At 40.4% G+C, this 23,806-nt stretch overlaps 1 protein-coding gene across 19 annotated transcripts in view; it reads left to right on the top strand.

Annotated features, from left to right (window-relative positions):
* The window catches only part of PHACTR2 (phosphatase and actin regulator 2), a 324,330-nt gene that overhangs the window by 244,114 nt on the left and 56,410 nt on the right, over nt 1-23,806 (top strand). For 10 of the 19 annotated variants that reach the window (XM_051854253.3, XM_089333678.1, XM_008263587.5 and 7 more), the window contains exons 3-4: nt 12,968-13,048; nt 18,492-18,650. The exons of 2 other annotated variants lie outside the window; for them this stretch is intronic. In XM_051854253.3, coding sequence (XP_051710213.1) covers nt 12,968-13,048; nt 18,492-18,650 — 240 coding nt within the window. The remainder of the gene's footprint in view (nt 1-12,967; nt 13,049-18,491; nt 18,651-23,806) is intronic. 7 more of the 19 variants (XM_089333675.1, XM_089333677.1, XM_089333684.1 and 4 more) reach the window with 2 other exon arrangements.

Genomic DNA, 23,806 nt, shown 5'->3' with positions numbered 1-23,806 from the left:
AATATGAATGCACTTTGGACATTTGTCATAATTGAAATGAGTGGATTCATACACACGGGAACATTCCATCACAAGTTTAAAATAGCCAGCTGTACAATGGATGGCAAATCCATCAGGGTGTACCATGCACAGATAAATATAAACCACAATGTCTTGTTTGTAAATGGAGTTGAGGAGACTCCCTTACTTCCTGTACATTCTGGAAAATGGGATATCATTTGTTTAATCTGAGCTGAGCTTTGGACTTGTGGAGCTGCCCGGTATCTCCAGTCTGCAGCCTTTTTCTAGGGGAGGGTCTTTTAGGGAGGTGAACTCGGATAAGCCAGGCATTTTCACAAGCAGCTGTGAAGATGTTCCCAAATGAGCTGTGCATGCTAATGATTTCGTGGATTCCTGAATACAAATAACAGTTTTTAAGATTTGTTTATTTATTTATTTGGAAGAGTTACACAGAGAGAGAAGGAGATGCAGAGAGAGAGAGAGGTCTTCCCTCCACTGGTTCACTCTCCAGATGGCTGCAATGGCCGGAGCTGTGCCGATGTGAAGCCAGGAGCCAGGAGCTTCTTCCGTGTCTCCCACACGGGTGCAGGGGCCTAAGGACTTGAGCCATTCTCTACTGCTTTCCCAGGCCATAGCAGAGAGCTGGATTGGAAGTGGAGCAACCGGGACTCGAACCAGTGTCCATATGGAATGTCGGCACTGCTGGCAGCGACTTTACCCACTACCCCACAACACTGGCCCCATATGAATCACATTTTAAGAAGATCACACTCTCAGCGAGGTGCGCCGGCCGCGGCGGCCATTGGAGGGTGAACCAACGGCAAAAGGAAGACCTTTCTCTCTGTCTCTCTCTCTCACTGTCCACTCGGCCTGTCAAAAAAAAAATCACACTCACTACTCACTAGAATGAAATGTATTATTTATTGTTAACTTGTCTATTTATTCTTTATCACATTTGATTCCTAAGGATGATGTAGAGAAATGGAGCAATGTTCTCATTGATCTCTTAACAAAACAAGGCTTCTATTGGGGTGAGACAAAGTGACTTGTATTGCTTTAAGAGAGGATCCGATTGTTTATGTCTCTTCCTTGGGTGGATAGTTTCCTAATTTCATTTTCCTCTGGAGTGGTGCCACTTTAAACACTTTTTAAAGGTACTACAGAACTCCTTCTGGCCTGGGTCAGAGAACTCATGTCAGGAAAGCCCATTATTTTATTTCCTCTGCATATTGTTTCCCTTTGTGATTTTCTTTCTTTTTTTTTTTTTCATCCTGTGATACTAATCCGGTCCTTATCACTGAGAGCTAAGTCCTGGAAAGTGACTGTTTTTGGCTTACATGTTTTCCTGATTTGTTTCCCACTTGGAATATAAGTTGCAATCTTAATTCCTATTTCTTTTGAATAAGGTGAAAGGCGTTTGTTATCTGTTTGTCTTTTCTTCAACTGCTTGCCCAAATCAGACTCTCTAGGTTTCGAAACTGGACTCATTAAGTTTTCTTTATTCCAAAGATGAAAAGTAAATTAGAAGGAATTTTCACCACAGTGATGCATGATGATTGCTTTAGTTATTTCTCTGTATGCACTTTTTTTCTGATCGTTATTTTTTTTCTGGTATGTTTCTTGTAGATCTGCAAAATTTTTTATCTTACAAAACTAAAACTCTGTACCTGTTAATAGTAATTCCCATTTTTCCACTTTCCCCTAGCCTCTGCAACTTGTTTTTAAAAGAAAACCTTAGATCAATCAAGTGTAAAATATTAGTGACACCAACAAAAGTGTAATCACCCATTTTAAATCTGCCATTGACATTGTTGGCATTATGAAGTCATTTTTGCTGAATTTTTCAGCTCAAGTTCAATTTAGTTGCCACCCCCGTGAGGTTTGAAAAATGTTTTTCTTGGGTAATTTGCTACATGTGCAGCACTATGAAGTAAAGTCTTTTTTTTTTTTTTTAATAAAAGGGGAAAACCATTTTTTTCCTGTTACTCATTTGAAGTTTTTATTAGGACTAAACAATTTGGAAGAATATATATATATATATATATATATATATATACATAGTAAAATAATGATGATAACATAGTAGTTTTAATATAGAACTATAGAATAAATATTTCTACATGAAATTTATTTAGTTATTATAATAATACTTTATTAATACTTTATTAAATGTCATAGACTTCACATACTTCTATCTAGGACACAGATAACCCTCTTAAAAATTCTATCTATAATGTATATGTCTGTATATTTTAAATACATCTATTCTATTGTATAGAGTATACTGTTAGATGTAATGTGTATGAAGTGGAGTATGTAAATCTTGATTCACTTTCTACTTGCTCATCTTTCAATCTTCAAGAAGAAGGATGACAGCCTGATAGCACTCTAATATCAGAAAATTTGAGAGAGTAGAAATGGAGGCCATTAGAAGAAACCATTATATCAAAGTAGAAAGTTAACTTTGCTCTCAAACTTTAAACATTTATGACTTCAGGTACAGTGGAAAGGTACATTTCTCTAGGCTTTACTGTTTTACATTTATCTTGGAAATAAAAAGTTCAGTTGAAGGTGGGGTGGTGGGTGCGCAGCTTTAGTCTACCCTGGTGGGACACCCACATCCTTGTTGGAGTGCCTGCTTTGAGTCCTGGCCCATCCATTTCAGATACAGCTTACTGCAATGCATACCCTGAACAGGTGGTGACTCATGTATTTGGGTCCTTGACAACCTTGTGGGAGACCTTGATTACTTCCCAACTCCTGGCTTTGGCCTGGCTGGTGTGAATATTTGGGAAGTGATTCAACAGATGGACGAGCTCTCTCTCTATTCATCTCTCTGTCTGTTTTCTTTCAAATAAAATGAAAATAAGTAAACAAAAACATTTTTTATTTTTATTTTTTATTTTATTTTATTTTTTATTTTTGACAGGCAGAGTGGACAGTGAGAGAAAGGTCTTCCTTTGCCGTTGGTTCACCCTCCAATGGCCGCCGCTGCAGCCGGCGCACCGCACTGATCCGATGGCAGGAGCCAGGAGCCAGGTGCTTTTCCTGGTCTCCCATGGGGTGCAGGGCCCAAGCACCTGGGCCATCCTCCACTGCACTCCCTGGCCATAGCAGAGAGCTGGCCTGGAAGAGGGGCAACCGGGACAGAATCCGGCGCCCCAACCAGGACTAGAACCCGGTGTGCCGGCGCCGCAAGGTGGAGGATTAGCCTATTGAGCCACGGCGCCGGCCCAAAACATTTTTTAAAAATAAAAATTTGAGTTGAAGTTACTCTTTGATCATTGCAGGAATCAGGTGTAGTTTATCCTGCTGGGTTAGCCTAGGCCTGGGCCAGTTTTGTAGACAACATCATAGGTAGAGGAGAGAAATGTTTAATATGTTCAAGAAAACTTTCTAATCACCTGAGAAATCTTGTCTAATTAGACGTATATGTATATAAAAGTAATAAGCATGATTTTTGCAAAATTTTCTACTCAAATCTTATTAACTTGGGCTAGTTACCCCCACGTATCAGTTTGAGCGTGTGTTGTCCATGGGTTAACTAAATTAAGACAGGATACATTTCCTTCCCGGCTCCCCTCTCCCAGATTAGCCTAAGATATGAAGAATTCAGGACCTTTTTAGTCCAAGGCACTAGTGAGAATGTCTTAACCTAGAAATTTTGGTATCATAAAATCTGTTCCTTATCTAAGCTTCCTTGCCTTTGACTGCCTGATCCAATGTGAAATGAGACACTTTTCCATCTCAATCACAGTTGTTCTTTAAAAAAAAAAAAAAATTGTTTCTTTATTTGAATGGCAGAGTTACAGAGAGGCAGAGGCAGAGAGAGAGAGGTCTTCCATCTGCTGGTTCACTCCCCAGATGGCCCCAAGGGACATAGCTGGGCCAATCTGAAGCCAGGAGCCAGGAGCCTCCTCCGATGCTCCCATGTCGGGGCAGGGGCCCAAGGACCTCAGCCATTGTCTACCGCTTTCCCAGGCCATAGCAGAGAGTAGGATCTGAAGTGAAGCAGCAGGGACTCCAAACGGTGCCCATACAGGATGCCAGTGCTGCAGGTGGCGGCTCCACCTGCTGTGCCACAGTGCTGGCCCCCACAGTTGCTGTTGTGCAGAGTTGTCCCAGACCAGGTCACAGGGAAGGGTATCAGTTAGATCCTCAGGCTCCCTGGCACTTCTCTAATGGGTATTGTTTCTAGATTGAAAAACCTCATCTCTGTTAGGAGCTGAGGTTCATTCTTAAGTCACTTCTCTAGCCTGTTCTTGGTGTGAAATTAGAATAGAACTACTCTAAGGAAGATTGTTGTGATCCTTACTTCAAATATCCATTCTGTGGTCCCACTCTGTCTTGAGTTTACTCTCTTGTACTGTAAAGAAACAGGAAACGGAGACACACAACTTTTCATTAAACTGAATGAATCCAAAAGCACCTGTCTTGGGTGTTTGTATTTCCTGTGAGTTCATGAGAGTCAGAGTAGGAGGAGGAAGGACAGGCAAGGGCTCACGTAGCTTACAATTCCTGTGTGCTAATTCCTCCCCTGACATCACTTGTACTTCCTGACGTATCTGCAGTTAAGGACTTACATTGTTCAAGTCCTGAACCTTGATCCCTTTGGAAGAAATGCCATAGGTTCCCTAGGGCTGATCTGACCTTGCCGGTCCCAGCTCAACCCCTCTGGCCACAGCACTGATTTTGACTTCTGCTGTTTGCACAATCACCTGGTCTATCCCACTTTTCATCCTTTCCCGTCACCCCTACTACCTGAAATTTTAAAGGTGTTACACACAGTTCCGTGAAAAACCATGATGCTGAACACTTTGTAAACCATCCTACCTTTTATATTAAATAAAGGCAAAAATTAAAGTGAGTATTTGAAATTACCAAAGAATGTTTGGAAGATAGACACACAAGACACTAGTAAAAGTGATTATCTGCTTTTGGAGTAAGGGCAGGCTTCAGTTGGAGTGGATGGGGGACAGGACAAGAGTGAAAAATTTTCCTCCAGCCTTTACAATTTGAACTGTGAGAATTCACTGCCATCTAAAAATTACCCTTTAAAATTAACTTTTGAAAGTTACTCTTCCGTCTGATGTGTTGAAGGAAAATTAGAAGGCATTGTACCTTTCATGGGAAAGTCAAAATTCTTGTAATTATCAATGCAGATTGGACTTGGCATTGATGGCGAGACACATCTGGGCTCACCGTGGCTCCAACTATGTGACTGGACAGTGTATTGAGCCTGTCTAACTCCCAGTATCCTTACTTGTGGGAGGGAAGTGAAAATAGTGGTTTGGCCAATCTTTCGGGGACACTTGGGAGGGATTGATGAAAAAAAGAAATATGAGCATGGTCTCTAAGCACGAAATAAATAGATGATTACTATCAGGTTTCTGGAGGAAGTTGTGACACTAATTTCCCAAGAGGAGGAAGGGACACAGATCTCTCCATTTTCCTCTTTCTTAAGGCCTGACCAAGTTTCAAACTCTCAGAGGGGGAAAAGAAGGTCTAGATAGTTCTCCTTTTCGTATTTCTGCCCTACAAACCTAGAGAATGTTTCATCTCTGCTGAAAGAAAATTCAATTTAAAAACATTTATTGGATACCTTTCTGATTTGTCAGGCTCTTCTGCAGATGAATCATAGCAGACAGGGAATTTATTGGTTCATGTTACTGAAAAACCCAGGGGCACACAACCTTCAGGCATGATTGGATCCAGGTGTTCAAGAGCTATGATTTGGAATCCTTCTCTCCCTCTTTTGAGTCTGTGTTCCTCTGAGATGACTTTTTTTTTCTTTTAAACTTAAGCTCTCTTCTTGTGAAGGCAAAGTGATTATTACAACTCTAGGCTCATATTCAGCTTGTTATAACAACTCCAGAAGAAAGGGAAATCCTTACTTTCCTATTGTCCCAACAAACTTCTTAGCCTTGAATCTTATAGGTGCAACTCGGACATGTGGCCTTCTCTGAACTAATCACCAGTGCCGGGGAGGTAGTAGGCTCTGGTTGGCTAAGCCCAGAAGCTGGAGCCTAGAATCTAGAGCCCAGGCATGGGTTAGCATCACACAAATGACATGGAGTAAGAAAGGGCAAGGTGGTTTCCCAAAGCCAAAAAATCATGTCTGTTTCTAAGAGATGTAGAAAATGATGCTAGACAAGGCTTCCTACCTGGTCCCTCAAAAAGATGTCTAATTCCCAAAGATCTATTCTATGCAATAGAATATTTCCACATTATGGGGAGGAAATGAAAATTAAGAGTTCACTCATAGGGCTCAGGCTAGGGTCATGTGAATATTTAGCTACATACATATAAATGTAACAATGAACAATGTACATGTCATTTACAGTAGAAATAATAATAATAATAACCAATATTTATTGGATACTTGCTAGATTGTAGGTACTCCTGTAAGCCCTTTTATTGGTTTAAGTCAGTTAATGTACGAAAGAACCAGAAAAGTAGCAGCTGTTATTCTGTTTCACAGAAAAGGAAGCCGAGGCACAGAGATGTTATAGTACTGGAAAGTGCTTTCGTGGCACAGAGAAAGTTTTTAATTCCAGTTAGTTGGGGTAGCGAGATTGCCATGCAGGGGACTCTCTTTGAAGAGGATTTAAAATTCTAGTGAAGATTTCATCAGTGAGTGAGTGATAGGGAAAACGTTTCTAAGAAGAGGAAATAGTAAGTGAGGGCAGGCATTGGGGAGCCACTTAGGATGCCAGCATCCTGGTTCAAGTTCTAACTGCCCTGCTTCTGATCCAGCCTCTTGTTAATGAGCCTGGGAAAGCAACAGATGATGGCCCAAGTGCTTGGGGCCCTGCCACTTATGTGGGAGGCCCAGATAGGATTCTGGGGTCCTGGCTTTAGCTTGACCTAAACCTGACTTTCACAGCCATTTGGGAAGTGAATCAGTGGGATCTGTCTCTCTCTCCCTCCCCTCACATGTGTCTGTCTGTCTCACTCCCTGTGCCTATGAAACCAATAAATATATCTTTTTTATAAAAGAAACAATATATGAAGGAATGAAGCTGAAGAGGTACAGATGATATTTAGAAAATGGCAAGACGTAAAATTTGACTTTAGCATTGATCTTGTGACAAAGATGCAGAGGAAAAGTGAAGGGAAGAAGGGTTCGTTTTGATGCCTTGTAAAGCTATGCTGCTGATCCAAGGATTTCAACTTGTTCTGTGTTCTGAAGATCTCTGAATAGGGCAGTGGTGTCATCTGATAAACAAGAAAATGGCCAGGCCTGGGAGTGTTGTAGGTGGGGATGTTGGTTTTAGTTCACTGCCTTGCATTCCTGGGATGTTTTGGAAGGTTTTCACAAGTGTCTTGCTGGATGGCATTGTGGTGGTTGATTTCTCTAAGTGACGTAGCTACCTTTGCCTTGTGAAAGGTCTTTTAAAAAGGAGACCGTTCTCTGACATTCTGTTTCCTGCAGCTAGTATTGATGAGGAGTGAACCCCAGCCAGCTCTTAAAGAATACTTTCTACACAAGACAAGCAGTTTCTGTATGTCTGTCACAGTTTTACAGTAAGACCATTCACTACTGAGAACCAAGAAGATAACATAGCACACTTATTTAATGCTTTCCTATTTGCTCTTCTGTTTTGTCCAGTCATTAAAAAGTGTTAGAATTGAGAATTAGGACTGTCCTTCCTCGCCAAATACTCTACACAAGTGACTTGTTGACTACAAGATTTATTCTCACAGAGACTTCCAGAGCAATATGCAATCCTGGCCAAGTCTGTGCTGAAAGGAGCTAGTGGCATATGCCGCAGCCTCTTTTCCTGAATGCAGGCTGCACAGTCACCACTCCACAGCGAGAAGGACATCATAAATCATTTCTAATTTATGGAGGGCCCGGGGAAGTACTACACGCTACTACTTGTCTGCCTCAGGACACTATGGGCTCCCTTCTTTGGTGCATACAGAGACTTTTTCAGATGATCCATAGGACAGAAAGCTGAGAATTTTCCTTCTGACTATCCTAGCCAATGTGTAAAGGAGGTGGGAGACAGGAGGCTATTGTACCTTAAGGTTTTGCCACAAGTCTCTTTTTTTTTTAACTTTTATTTAATGAATATAGATTTCCAAAGTACAGCTTACGGATTACATTGGCTCCCCCCACCCATGACTTCCCTCCCACCCGCAACCCTCCCCTTTCCCACTCTCTCTCCCCTTCCATTCATATCAAGATTCATTTTCAATTTTCTGTATATACAGAAGATCAGTTTAGTATACATTAAGTAAAGATTTCAACAGTTTGCACCCCCATAGAAACACAAAGTGTAAAATACTGTTTGAGTACTCGTTATAGCATTAAATCTCAATGTACAGCACATTAAGGACAGAGATCCTACATGAGGAGCAAGTGCACAGTGACTCCTGTTGTTGACTTTACAAACTGACACTCCTGTTTATGGCATCAGTAATCTCCCTATGCTCCAGTCATGAGTTTCCAAGGCTATGGAAGCCTTTTGAGTTCACCGACTCTTATCTTATTTAGACAAGGTCATAGTCAAAGTGGAAGTTCTCTCCTCCCTTCAGAGAAAGGTACCTCCTTCTTTGAAGACCTGTTCTTTCCACTGGGATCTCACTCACAGAGATCTTTCATTTAGGTCTTTTTTTTTTTTTTTTTTTTTTTTTTTTTTTTTCCCAGAGTGTCTTGGCTTTCCATGCCTGCCACAAGTCTCTTATACTTTCTCTACATTGGCGGTTAGGAAAGGGTAGAAAACAAAACCATTATCATTATTAGCCTGTTTTAAAAATTCATTTATTTGACAAAGGCACATAATTTCTGAGTTGCCAACAGCCTGCAAGTCTTTGTTGGAGACATACTGATAAACAGAGCAGAATTTTGGTTCTCAGGGAGGTGACATACATGTGAGGGCATGGTTGGTGTCTTGCAGGGAGAGAAGATGGATAAGGACAGGAAAGGGAATGAGCTGTTCTCCATCAGGTATGCAAGGAGTGGATATCTAATAAGGTGTTGTACTCAAGATTAAACTGAAAATATTCATTCACACAGTGCAGACAGTGAAACATATGATTTTGCTTCATCTTGTGTTTGAAACCACTCAAGCTTTTCTCAATTGGGATGAAAGTGAGTAGCCGGGAGTCATTTATTTACCCAACTGGCGACATAGTTTTCAGGGAGAGGCCTTGCTATGGCCTCCAGAGGTCTGCGCCCCTCATGTCTCCTCCTTGGTAATATTTTGGATGTGAGAGAGGCTCCCCGGCACTGGTAATGTTGCTAAACAGATGAGTGTGAGCTTAAAGGGCCAAGAGCAGCTGGTGGCAAATTCTAGGAGGTTCCCATAGCCTGCTTTGCTGTCATTGAGCACATGGAGCTGACTGTTGCTCTTTTCCTCTCTCAGTGACTTACTGTAGTCTAGAGCCCCTGAGAACTTGGGTTTAATTAATCTGCAGAAGTTATGGGGAATGTGATTTTGACTCCTGTGAGGACCCAACCCCTTCCTAAAAATGAGGCTATTGGTAGCTGAAGGGTCTGTGCCGACTGCTGAGATCCTCCTCCGAATGTTCTGAAGCAGGTGAGCACGGTTCAGGAATGTTCTGCGATGGCCCTGCTGTGCAGGACAACTTGGACTAGAATGACCTCTCTGGCTCATGCCAATGCAGAACCCCTTGGAGCCCATGAATGTGCTCCACAAACATACAGACACTAGATCAACACGAGGGAAATATTTTAAAAGGTGAAGAATGAGATGCTTGTCCTTCTGTGAGAGCAGTGGTTGGAATTTTGTGCCCCAGCAACATACCTTCCATGCTCAGTTGCCTGTCGTTTGTTCTCCTTGGCCCTGTGCACAGATATCTGCATTATGTGTGAAAAGTGCTCTCAGCCAAAGACCAAACAAATAGCCCATGGCGTTTTCCTATCAAGGCCTGTTCATAGGAGGTAGAGCAAAAGAACAAAGCTGTTGGTTTGGCTTGTTGGCAGGAAGCCCACGCTGCTGCTTCAAACCTCCAGAGTTTACAACGAGGAAAGGAGAGGAATTTTTAGCTGAGAATAAATTAGAATTAAAGAAAACTCAAAACTAAAACTAAAGAATCCAACAGGGAAAACTAAGGATCCACCAGGGAAAGGCAGAAGCGTAAACCAGGTACATTCCCCGCTCTCAGATGATTTTTTTTTTTTTTTTTTTTTAGTACAAGATGAGTTTTTTAAAGATGCCCTAAGCAAAGGCAAAGATTATAGAACAACTCTGATTCATGCTATAGGGTCACACGAGACTTGAGTTTGTGTTCAGAGACTGTTGAATCTTGTCTGTTACCCTACAGTTCATGAATTAGAAGCCTAGGAATGTGAAGTAATAGCCCCAAACCATGCAACTGGTTATAGGAGTTCTGGGTCTAGAATCCAGGATTCCTGAAAACCTTTTTGTGTCTTTAGGCATTTTTACAGGTGCAGAAAACAATTAAATTTTTTGTTGAATGTGAGCAAAGAATAAATAAAGATAAGAAAGTAAGCCACAGTGACTGAATTGGCCATGAGTTTGGTCTGAGCCCAGTGACACTTGCCCTTGTAGTTGCCACCTCCACACTCAAATTGAGGATAGAACTGTCTTTGGTGGATGAGCCTGTCCTCAGGGGTGGGGACTGACGCAACTGTTAGAAGAGGTTTCCAGAGTCCTGCCACCCTTCAATGCCCAGTCATGCCTGAATTGGTTGGGACCATCCTTGGAAGGCAACAGTAGTCAGGATGCCCCTAATCCACCTGCAGAGTCTTGGCAGGGTTCCTTCCACCTGCCACTGTGGGTAGTGGTGTTTGACTTCCTGTGTCGAACAAGTCTGAACAAATCCAAACTGTATTTCATTAAGAACACACTTTTCACATAAAAAGAACTCATTTTACGTAAAGAACTCATTGCCCCCAACCCAGTTAACTTTGTCCTTTGGAATCAGTAACAATTCAGTGAACTATTGTTACTTGCTTCTGGAAGCGAGAGTGTGGAGTGAGAATGGTTGGGTAACCTAAAGGGGAGGGAGAGGAAGCTTCTGTGTGGTTCCCCCTTTAAATCCATTCATTATCATTTTTTTGACCCTTTTTTCATTCATTTACTCATTTTCTTATTTGTTTATATTCTGACTATATCCATACAATGTTTGAGAAAACTTACAACGAAGAGCATGTGTACTATACATAAAATAAGAATAAGGGAAGTCAGGCTGTAGAGGAGGAAACATGAATTATGCAAAACCTATGTTAAATATCAAGGTGTTTTTTTAAGGATTTATTTACTATTTGAAAGAGAGAGGGAGAGTCAAAGAGAGAGAGAGAGAGAGAGATCCTCCATCCACTAGTTCACCCACCAAATGGCCACACGGCCTGGGGTGAGCCAGCCTGGAGCCAGGAGCCGAGAGCTTTTTCTAGGTCTCCCATGTGGGTGCAGGGGCTCAAGCACCTGGGCCATCTTCTGGTGCTTTTCCCAGGCCATTAGTAGGAAACTGGATGGGAAGTGGAGCAGCTGAATAAAAACCTATGCCTGTATGGGATACTGGTGTCCCAGGCAGTGGCTTTACCTTTTACGCCACAGCATCGGCCCCTTTAAATATCAAGGTTTACCCTAATGTTTGTAACAGGCAGGATGAAAAAGAAATCCACTGTTCTCAGTTACCAGAGAAGGTGGAGAGAATCCAGTTCTTCAAGAGAGGCTACATGATGGTCTCTTGGGGCTGCTGCCGTTAGTAAACACTTGCTGAAGACTTTTACGCACTTACTACAAAGATTGCTTCCCAAGGCTTGGCCTCTCTCTTTCTCCCTTCAGTGTCCTTGCTTCAGGCTACCTGCATTTCTCACTAAACACATTTTTAGTGTTGTCATGAGCTCCCTTTGTGTGTGTCAGGGCATTGTTGGGGTAATTGGCCTTAATTGAATTTATGTTGTCTAGAACAGCTGCAGAAATGAGGCCAGGAGTCGGAATCCTAGGGAGGAAATCTGGTCCTACTGTGGCTGCCCAGCCTCCAGTCTTCCTTATCTTCTCAAAGTTCTCTGGCCTTTCTCTGCAAAACCAGATGCTGTTTGGGAACAGAGCATCTGGAGGGAATAGAATTCTGCAGAACACACTTAGGAGAATGTTGACTCTAAGGATTAGTAGATGACATGATCATGTGTTAAATTTACACACCTTCTTGGTTCCTGGAAGTGGAGAGTGGAGCTGGCAGTTACATAGACATGTAGGGTTCATGAATTAATATTATGTATGGACAAGGCTAATACTACTCAGGCCCTGCCCCTGAACTTCTAAGCTCTATTCTGAAGTTGTTCCAGGAATTCAGATTTTTTTCCAGAGGGAAGAATCTGTGTTGAGATCCCCATCCCTTTCCATACCTATGAAAGCTGCCCATTCTATACTCCATTCTCCAGCCTGTTAAGTCTTGAGCTTTGTCAGGGGTATACTAGAACCTTCTAGAATTTCTGAGTATGGCTGGCAAAGAGTTCCAGAAATCTGATATATTGGGCTTGTAAAATAGATGTTGTGATAGAGAAAACACTGGAGAAGTGACTCTTTCTCATAGGGATACAGAGGAGTTACCAGAATATTTACTGAAAGTGTGTGGGTGGTTATTGTTTTAATATAAATACATTCAGCTTCTACATGAACTGTACATCCATAAAAGGGTATGTTTTAGAATGCATCATTACGAAGAGAGTTCTTTCAAAGTAAGTAGTGGCCTCTATGCTCTAAGGTTAGTATGAAATTAAAGGTCTGGATTCTTGGCCAGAGATGATCGTTGGAAAGACCAGGAACAATAACTGGGTTTTGGGTCTTGGGCTGGAGTCCTTTGCCCTTGTCCTGGCTGTGTTGTTTCAACCCCAGCCACATGTTGTGCTAGGTGGGTTTGAGCCCCCATGTGAACAGAATAAATGTGTTCAGTTCTGCTTGGAATGTTTTTCTTAATTATTTTAAGCAATGACTTGATTCTTACCTGTGCTTATTCTTTTTAAAAGTATTAGAAAGGAAGATATCTACAAGACAAAGTAGAGAGGAGCTGATAAGAAGGGGAGTTCTTAAGGAATTGCCTGATCAAGGTGAGGAAATTAATCATACGTTTAAAATAATTTGAACCTTCACTCTTTGGTCTTTCTCTCATTTTCTGTTGAAATTTAAAATGATCCTGGTCCTTGTCAGATGAAGCAGTGAGTGATATACACCAAGGATCTTGCTTTAGTCTCCTGATGCCTTTGCAGGTGGCGCAGAAGCTGAGGTGTTAGAGGAGAGGAACCCAGGGACTTTCCTGGTGAATCCTATGTCACTCTCTACCCAAAGCTACAGAAGTACAACAGAGCCTAGAGATACAGCTGGCTTCTCTGTCTCTGAGCTTCAGTCTTTCAATCGTTGGTGTAAATAACTCCAACTTGATTCATGCCTTATTTGTTTCTCATGACAGCAGTAAGAGAGAAGAGAGGAAAGATGTGGCAGTCCTACTCTGTGTCCTTGACACTCTATTATCCACTGAAATGGACAATCAATAAGGCATGAATGGGCAAATTAAATTAATCTGCTTCATGCTTTCTCTTAAAAGCAAATTTCCTGCTTTGTGCATTCTCTTTATTGTTTTAAAAGCCTTTCTCTGAATCTGGTTGCCTCTCACCTTTTCCCTAACAGTGACTTTTCCAGGTACTTTTTTCTCCACCTCTAATCTCACGCTTTTTACAGAAGGTATTTATTTATTTGAAAGGCAGAGACACACACAGAGAGAGAAATATAGAAGTTTTCCATCTGCTGATTCACTCCCCAGATGGCTGCAACGGCCGGAGCTGGGCCATGCCAAAGCCAGAAACTGGGAATTCCTGCATTCTTTCTCCAGTGGGTGGCCTGTGCCCAAGTGCTTTGCTAGTGTATTAGAAGGGAGCTGGATGGAAAGCAGAGTAGTTGGGACTTCCAGCTGCACTCTGAGTGGCTTAACCTGTGCCACAATGTTGGCCCACTCTAATCTTACTTTTTTTTTAATCCTCCCAAGGAAAGATCTTGCTCAGAAAATACAAGGATTAGATACAAACTGAGATTGCCCTGAAAAGAAGATACCAGCACCGGTCATTTCTCCAAATAAACAATACCAAGTGATTTTTATCCCTCCCACTGCTAAAGGATGTGTTTTGGCATCCTTATTGATCTATCTTATTTGCCTCCCCACCCCAACATTTGCTGGGAAAAATAGCATTACTGTACTTTTATGGAACAAATAGAATGCTAATAATTTGGAATTGAAATAGTAGTACTTATTCTCTTTGCTTGACATAGGCTCATATTATCCTTGCAAAAAACTTAACATGTTTTGGCAGTCACTGTTTATAAATCAAAATAACATTCTTTTTCCAACATTTGAATAATTCCATAGTGGAGCTTGGAAGTGTTTTACTGTTTCAGTCCTGCTTCAAAGACCATAGGGAAATTTGGGGTAGATAATACCATTTTTTCTTAAGTCCTCACAATTTTAGGTATTTTACTTCAGTTTCTGACTTGTCAAACTTTTCTCAATCTACTTTATCAATGAGTTTTATGTCTGCCCTAATTTTCTATTGAAACTGTTTCCTGTCTTGGGCTTTTAAAAATAAAAAATGCACATTTTAGACTTTTTAAACTTAACGATAGGTTTGCAGAATGAAAATTCATCTCTCGCCCACTCTCCATGGAGGCAGGGAGAAGTTATAAATCCATTAAAAACTGACAACAGCTTTATGGAGTGGGCCTAAGCAATTGGTTGGTATCATTTATTAGAAAATATTTTTAAAAATTAAAAAATTATGATTGAAAATGTTAATGAGTTTAAAGATAGATATTGAAGAACCATCTTTTTATAATTAAAAAATAAAGATTTTATTTTTTGTAAATATAAGTAGGAATGATCAATTTAAAGAAATGTTTCATATTGCTTTGTTATTATTCTGCCTAATCTATTAAAACTATTTTCATCATAAGTTCCAATTTCAAGGCCAATATATACTTATTTCCCAGAAATATGACTATATTTGATCTTTATATTTAAATTTTATGGGCAAACACTTAAAGTTTTAAAATGTAAAATAATAAAACAGTTATTAACTTAAACATAATGTGATAGGTCTAATAATATCAGGGAAGTCATAAATTACTGAATTTTACTTTCCACCTTTTGTACAGGGCCTGTATAAAACTATAGAAATTGTCTAATGTTTGAAGTTCTGGAGGGTACCTGTGGTAAATTAAATCCTTTTCCATTTTTAGCCAAGAGATGGAGAAAATAGTTTTCTGTCATTTACCCAAAAACCATTATCTTGAAAATTTCACTGAGAAACTGGAAACTGCCATTCTTGGTGCCAGCCTCATCTCTTCTGCCAATGAAGATTCATTCTTGGCTTTGATCTTGCTTCAACTCTTGACAGTGCTTGTCAGCTATGGGTCAGATATCAGCTAGTACGTCAGATAGAGTTTTTTCTTTTTTTTTTTTTTTTTAAGATTTATTTATTTGAAAGGCAGAGTTACACAGAGAGAGAAGGAGAGGCAGAGAGAGAGAGAGAGAGAGGTCTTCCATCTGTTGGTTCACTCCCCAACTGGCTGCAACAGCCAGAGCTGTGCCCATCCAAAGCCAAGAGCCAGGAGCTTCTTCCGGGTCTCCATGCGGGTGCAGGGGCCCAAGGACTTGGGCCATATTCTGCTGCTTTCCCAGGCCATGGCAGAGAGCTGGATTGGAAGTGGAACAGCCAGGTCTCGAAGGGTGCCCATGTGGGATGTCAGCACTGCAGGCGGCAGCTTTACCTACTATGCCACAGTGCCGGCCCCAGATAGAGTTTTTAATCCCTGGGTTTGACCCGAACCCCATCCTGCCTCATACCCTCAATCCCAGCTAGTACTATTACTATTATTATTCCTTTTAGATTATCTTTTTTTATGCTCAGGACTAACTTCAGTCTAAAAAGTTCGATAATGGGTCATCTCTCCTGAGAAGTCCATGGTCTAGTCCAAGTTCAGTCCTGCCCTCTGATTCTTCCTCCTCATCTTTCTCCTGCTTTACATGAGGGCATGCAGGTGTCTTTGCCTGTCCACCATTCTTTTTCTCCGTGTATCTTTAACCTTCAAATGAGTCACTCACCTTTTGATCAAACGTGATTTTCTCCACGTATCTATGTTTCCTTTAATTCAATCTCCAGTACACCTGCTTACCAGAAAGAGGCAACTACCTTCAAATACTCTTCTACTTATTATTTCACTACATCTATCTGTCTGTGCTTTATTGCTGATTCTACTTTAAGATTACAACTATTGCTGCATTTTTCTCTTTCCTTTGCATACAAACCCTGCTGTGAAATTTTTTGGCCTGGGCCTCTTGCTGTTGCCTGCCCCCTGGTTCAGCATTTTGCACACTTTCCTTTGCTGTGCTTATGTTTTGCCTACATATGTACACTACATCAATGACTTAGCTTATTTTAATTCTAAAATGATTTTCTCAATGCATTAATACGAGGAAATCTTTACAGCACACACATCAGCCATAACTTCAGTTCTCTGCTTTATTGAAGTCCATATTTATCAAAAACATATCTCTTTCTACAGTTATTTTAAGAAGCACTAGCTTTATTTTAAACTCAAAGTATCCTTCCACATTGTTGACTATTTTCCATTATCATAAAGTAATCCAATTTCCTCTTGTGCCACATGATTTAATTTTCTCACTTTGTTATAAATTTAAAGTATCAATTATTTAACCTACTGAAGAATTTTGATATAATAATGCTTAAAATAAAATTGTCACCAACATAATTTCAATATACCTTTATAACCAACTTAGTTAAAAGAAAGCATAAATTTGTAATGAGTTGCCTAAAAACTGAAGATTTTTATGTAAAGAACTGTTTTTGTTTTCTTTGCAATTGTCCATTCTTACATGATTTTCATTTTTTTTCTGGGTGTATTGTGTTGCCCCTTCTTCTATAGCTGGATGCTTGGAATTCAATAATATGAATAAAAAATCTTTTAAGTTCTTTTTGGTTTTGGCATGTACTCTTAAAAATTCTCAGATTAATTTTATTAAAATAGTTTAAATTTACTTGAATGGCATTGCCTTCAATTATTGTCTATTTTGGTTTTATCTGGAATCAGATTATAGGTTCTTGGGAGTTATATAACCTAACAGTAATTGCTTCTTCTTTTTAAGCATAGCATAATTCCATAATATGTATTTCACTTCTTAAAATGTAATTCATTTTTGTTAAGAAAGCCAATGAATTTTAATTTGAACCTCAGCAGTGAAAATTTGGGAAATGTTCTCTGTTTTGTAAAGATTGCCAAAATGCTATTAATGGAAAATTGCATGGAAATAGCTCTGATTATGTATTTCTTCAAGTCTACCAAATCAAAACTTTAATTATTACTTTTTCTTTTGATGATAGCAAAATTCTTAAATTTTTCTGGATATAAACTGAGTTTGTCTTTTCAAGCATCACTGAAATAGAAGTTTCTGCAAAATCTTTTACTTTAGAAACCCCCAGAAATTGTGAAAGTTTAAGATTTAAGATTATTTATAAATTAGATAATGTATTAGAAATTTTATTTTCACTATGATTTAAAAAAAAATCCCTGTATGATTTTTTTCATGCTTTTCCCCCTAAAATTCAAAATTATTAGGTCAACTGAAGAACTTTTTGGTTACTTATATATAACAACTTCCTAAGTACATCTCAATCTTTCCATAAACAAAATGAAAATAAAACTAGCCCTGGTACCATCTTTTCATTGAATATTAATAATCTTACTATGAAAAATTAAGATATCATGTATGTACTCTGAAGACAGTGGTGCTTAGAAATTTTCATATACTTTCACTAATCGTGTAGTTACATATCACATTGTTTGTGTATTTGCATTCATCTTGTGGCTTTGATGCTCGTTGAAATATTTACTCCATATGCCAGATTATTCTCATCAGTATTCAGTTTCTGAAGAAGAAACATATAAATACTGATTTCAACAAAACGTGGGCACAAGAACATAGGGACTCTGCTGCCCTGGGTTAGCTTGTGGTCAGGATAATTGCTCCTACTGTCTTGAATGGCAGATAGATGTTCTCTCCACAGCTACCTTCCCCTCATTACTAAGTTTTCTAGTTCTTTTGTTTCAAGTAAATTGTTTAATAATACAAGGGTACTTCCAAAAGTTCTTGGAACATTGAATTAAAAGTTACCTTTGCTTTGGTATAAAACAATTTTTAAATCCATGTCTAGTTTTCCACAATACACATTTGCCCTTGAACTTTTTACATACTCTGATATGCATGGATTTTAAAGATTTTTTTCCACCAAAATAAGCTTAATTTTCTAAATTCCATTTCCCACAAACTTTTAGAAGTATCCTCAGTACCTGATGAAACAATCCAGGATGCATTTAGCTCCCAGGGCCTGAAACGTGAACCCATATCCTACAAATCCTAGTAACTGGGAAACTGGTTTTCCAAAACGCCATCAAGTTAGACATCTAGGTGTTTCTTTCCCATTTTAGATGGAGATGTAACAGTTAACTTTGAAAATTCAAACGGGCACATGATACCCATCGGAGAGGAATCTACCCAAGAGGAAAATGTAGGAAAGTCTGAAGAAGGTAATGGCTCTGTATCTGAAAAAACAACACCTCTGGAGGAAAAGTCAGAAGATAAGAAAGGTAAAATAAAGAGAAACCCCATAACATATACATTAGTGCAACTCAGTGTTGAAAACCAGGTCTTAGGCTCCAAAAAGTGCTATCTGCAGAGAGGAGAGCTACAAACACCAAGAAGGGGTAGTGATGTGAAGGCAATGAGCTGGCTTCCTCCGTGCAGGCATCCACTGTATAAGCACCTCGTTCATTTGATTTTTTTTTTTTTATAATTAAAGAGGATTGGTTAAAGGTAATAATCAGAAGAAGTGGCCTCTTCAATTAGAGAGATCTGAGACTGTTAGCCTTTTCTTGGGATCTTAAACAAGTCAAGAAATCTGAAAACTTTCTCAGCTGATTGTCAGGACATCAGGGAAAAATATGAAAACCCACCTAACTTTTTCAGCCCAGCACTGTCTACATAGCAGTAGGACTTGGCCAGTGGCATCCGCACACCCAGTTTTGTAGATTGTAAACATTTCTGAGACCGAGACCCAGGAATCTTCTCCAGAGATGCAGCTTTGGGTTGTTGCTCTCCTGGCTGATTGCCACAGCCTTAGCTCCTTGATTTCTCTGTGCACTTGGAAGTTTCAAAATGAGCCAGAGGCAATTACACTGTTCCCTGCAGGCTGCTGTAGAGAGTTTCCTTTCTAGAATGAATACCCTAGAGATCTGAGATACCTGCAAAATACATGTCCATCAAGGACCCCCTGGAACATTCCAAAATTCTTGCTGTGGATTGATTTCATCTCAATACCACTGTGCTACATGTAGGAACCTGTAAGCCTGTCCTTGCACAGTCCTGAACTGAAGCTCTCACCAGGAAAGCTGTTCTTGGGAGTTTCTAGATGAACCCATGCAGCATAAGTCCAACTCTCCTGTCTCAGCAAATCTGTTGAATTTCAAATACATCTGTGATTCGTCCCTGGCACAACCCTTTCACATTCAAAATCACATTTCTCATTATGTAATAGTGCCATCTTTTTTTTTTTTCTAATCATTTATGTTTACCTGAGAGACAAAGAAACTCCATCTACCAGTTCACTCCCCATATGCTTACAATGGCTAGAAATTGGCTAGGCTAAATCTGGGAGCTGGGAATGCAATCCAGATCCCCTAGATGGGTGGCAGGAACACAATTACTTAAGGCATCACCACTGCCTCCCAGGGTCTGCATTAGGAAGCTGGAGTCAGCCTTCCCAGCGTCCACATTAGCAGGAAGCTAGTCAGGAGCCAGAGCCAGGCATCAAACCCAGGCATTCTGATGTGGGAAATGAGCCTCTTAACTAACATCTTAACCAGTAGGCCAAACACTGACTCCCAACAGTGTTATCTTTAGTGACTGCCTCATTTGCATGTACATCAGTCCCTGGACTGGCCGAATTCAAAGGATGTTTTCTTTAACCTAATAAAAAGTTGCTGACAGTTTTATGTTATCTAAACAAACAGGCCTTGATGTTCTAAAAGAAAGGGAGCAGACCTTATAGGTCCATGAATAATTGAGAGGTGCTTTGTTGTCTTATTCTTTGTTTAGAATTAGTACATTCAGTTCTTTCTGGTCAAATAAAGGCTAAGACAGCATCATGCATGGCTAATTGGGACCTGAGGCGATGGAAATGCCAGGGAGTGCTGTGTGCCATCAGTAGGGCTGTGTAGGTCTCTCTTGTTGGGTAGACAGAGCACAGACCAGAGCCATGCTGACAAGGAAGAGAACTGTTAGGCGTGAAAGCCACTTCCTGAGCCTAAAAGGAATGTCACGCATAAAGAGCATTACTGAGTATTATGTTAAATAGAACACACCTCTGAATAAAAACAACAAATTACTTCTCTTGGAAAACATCACTTAATTCTGAAAACCAACCCAACATTGACTTTTGTTCCTGCTCTTCTTCTGGGCTCACTCCTTGTGCGGGCTCACTGCTGTGCAAACCCATCAACCCATGATCTTCATTCATTATTTGGGGATGTAATATGTGTTCCCTTTTCTTTCTGAATTAAGCCAGTTTATTCAAGAGCATTAGTGCAGCTATTAATTGATTGTAGTTCCAGAACTACATCATATATGCCTTTAAAGTCCTAGATGTTTATATTATCTCTTAAAAGAACAGTGTCTCAATACTTCAATATTTGAAACATTAATATAAAAAGAAAGCAAAGCAGATGGCAGGTGATGTCTTCACACTCACTGTGTGGATAAATCCACCCTGGCCTCATGAGTATTTCTGGAGCTCCTGGGGGCACCAGACTGCATTTGCTACAGTGCTGCTCTTCGACCTCCTCTGCCTGACACTGGAGACTTCTTCCTTAAGGTTGTCAGAGCTCTTAGTCTCCCATAATTCTTCCTCAGTAAGTGCCCTTAAATATATAAAAGGCAGAAAAATGTACCTTCGGTCTGTTAAACGTAGCTTGATATTAAATATGAAAAATCTGAAAACTATTTGATTTTACTTCCATTGAGATATTTTTAAAGGGCCTTCAATGAACTAGTAAGTGATAAACACTTTTTTGTTCCACAAATAGTTGTTACCTAACATATAGGAAACCTCTATTAGGGACTGGGAAATTAGTGGTGAATGGGATAAGCCTTTGCCCTCGAGGATATCATGGCCTGTGAGGATATCCAATGCCAGCAGGCCACTGCAACACAAGATGCATGGAAGGCCCGCCTGCAGCAAGCTCAGGGAGCTCGCAGAAGGCACCAGAACTGTTTCTCAGAGGAAGACATCTCCACACTCAGACCTGATAGAAAGTTGTCAGGCGAAGGAAAAGAATAGAGATAGGAGTGCATGATAGGCACAGTGAAGAATGCATGCAGTTCTGGGGTTGCTATAAGACTGGTGAAAGGAGCCCTGGCTGGAAGTGTAGTAAACAGCTTGTCTTGCAGACTGTATTGTAAAGCACAGTGTCCTCATCAAGCCAGAAGGCACAGGCAGCCCTTTCTCTACAGCCTTGTGAAAAGGTAACATTCCTGTACACCATCAGTTTCTACCAGGAGCTCAGGTTGTACAGGAACAGTAAAAAATGCAACATGACTTAATTTATTTCCTCCCCGATACAAGGAAAGAGTGTTTTCTATGGATTTGTATGTCAGTAACTATCAGCCAACCAGTCATGCTCATTGAATGGGTGTGGTTTTTAGAGCATTGTATTTAATGAGATCATAAAATATCAGGAGAGAGAGAAAATATAATTTAATTAGAAAATAGCATTTGCACACTCACCTGTGTGCTCATGCATACGCACACAAGTCATACATGACACTACAGTGGCAGACACAGATAACTGGTAGAGCTCAAAGACAAGGAGAGTGGCCCATGCTTTCCCAGGGGCTGGCAGATAGTCTGTGTGAACAGTATGTGCTTGCCCTCCCCAGCAGGCATTATCATTCCCGGAAGTCATAGGGAGAGCTGGGTTCTTCCCCAACCCGGAAGCTGGGTTCTTTGGGATTTAACTTTAGGTTTGGAAACCTTGTGCAGAAAGAAAAAAGATCTGTCGATGACATGCCATCAAGGGAAAGGATAAGGCACATAAGGTGCATAGTATAAGAGAGAATTAAGATACCAAGTGCTGGAGACCTGCCTGCCGTCACCGTAGACAATGTTGTTGGACCCGGTCTCCACACATAGTATAATGCTCAGAGCTAAAATTACAAAGATGTATTTAAAGAATTGGCCTTTGCTTGTGTCACAAGGCTGCCAAGTCAGGTACATTTGTGTATTTTATGACAAAATTAAATGTTTAGCTGGACATCAACTTGCATCGTTCTCAACCCCAGCTGACTCTTAAAATGAAAAGGCCTGCTGGTTCAGGCCATGTAGGGGAGTGAACGTTGCTGTGTTACAAATGATAAGCAGCTTAGCTGAAGAGAAAACATGTAGAAACAGAGAGGCAAAAATACAAAATAGCCTCTGATAAGCTTGAATGAGTGTCTCCCACAATAAGGCTGAATAAGTTCGGATGCACTGACTTGGGGAAGGGTTGCGGTTCTAGCAAGATAAAAGGTGAACCTTAACAGAAATGTTTTATTGGTCACCTACTGTAATGCCAGTCACTATTATGGTAGCTGCAGATGTGACTTCATGTGGAATGTGGTAAAGAAAAAGCAGGGGGCAGAGTTTTCACTTCATACTCTCTAAGGTAAGAGGTAAGACAATAAAATGGAATGCACTCCAGTATAACAACCCTTGCTTGGTCCTTCAGTAACGGGAAGATATATCCAGGCTTAGTCTTGTCTGAACGTTGTCTTATGTTTTTTATTGTGTTCCATTTTTAAAGAAATGCTGCTTAGCTCTTTGGTCCAGAACTACATTTTAATTATTTTCATTCCAATCAGATGCTAGTGGAAAACACAGGGATGTGAATTAATGAATGAACCTGCAGCACCTCTGCTTTCAGTAATGAGAGGCTGATGCCATTTCTCCCCCAGTTATGCAGATCCTCCAGAGATACTTCCATTCTTATGTGTAAATTCCTTTTGTGTTCATTTTAGCCTTTATTGTCCCAAAATCATTATTTATGATATACACCAAACTTCATATTTTTGGAGGCCTATAATTGTTACATTAGACCAGGAAGTTGCCCTGGTGTCCTGGCAGAGCCTGAGAACATGCCAGTAGTGAAAAACAGCCATTGCTCAGCACATTGTGCCCCATGTAAAAGATCCTCCAGAGGCTCTGTGAGCTTAGGACATCACTGATGTTTGCCCACAATGAATCTGAGCATGAATCCCTTTCAAGTTCCCGGAGGTAACTGTGGCTGTGGATCCTCGCGCCATGGTAGTGTATGTAATGAATACACTTATCTCCCACTTTGGAGAGGCCTTGGGTTTTGGCAAATCTCTTAAATTGAAATTTAGCGCTAAATGCCCCCTTCATCATCTAACAGCCTAGCAACCAGACTGGAGGCTGTAATCAGGGCCTCTGTCCCGCAAACTTGACACTCACCTTCAGCAAAACTTTCACAAATTAACCCATGGAACCCAGTTTTCTCAGAGGGGCAACTAATGGACCCAGACAGCACAGTTTCTCTTTCAGCCTTTGTTTTTACACCAGATTTTGCTCTGCCAGATGCAGAAGTCCACCTGATTCCCAAGGGCCAAGCAGCCATATGTGTGTATCGCTGTCGCCTTGTCATGCTCCTTGTATTTCTATGGTGTGTGTCTGTATCAGTCTATTCTGTTCAAT

This window comes from Oryctolagus cuniculus, chromosome 5 (assembly GCF_051225735.1).
Source record: "Oryctolagus cuniculus isolate XC-2025 breed Fujian yellow rabbit chromosome 5, ASM5122573v1, whole genome shotgun sequence".
Lineage (NCBI taxonomy): Eukaryota > Metazoa > Chordata > Mammalia > Lagomorpha > Leporidae > Oryctolagus > Oryctolagus cuniculus.
The sequence above is the reverse complement of the archived record's forward strand: the minus strand, read 5'-3'. Positions and strand labels throughout refer to the sequence as shown.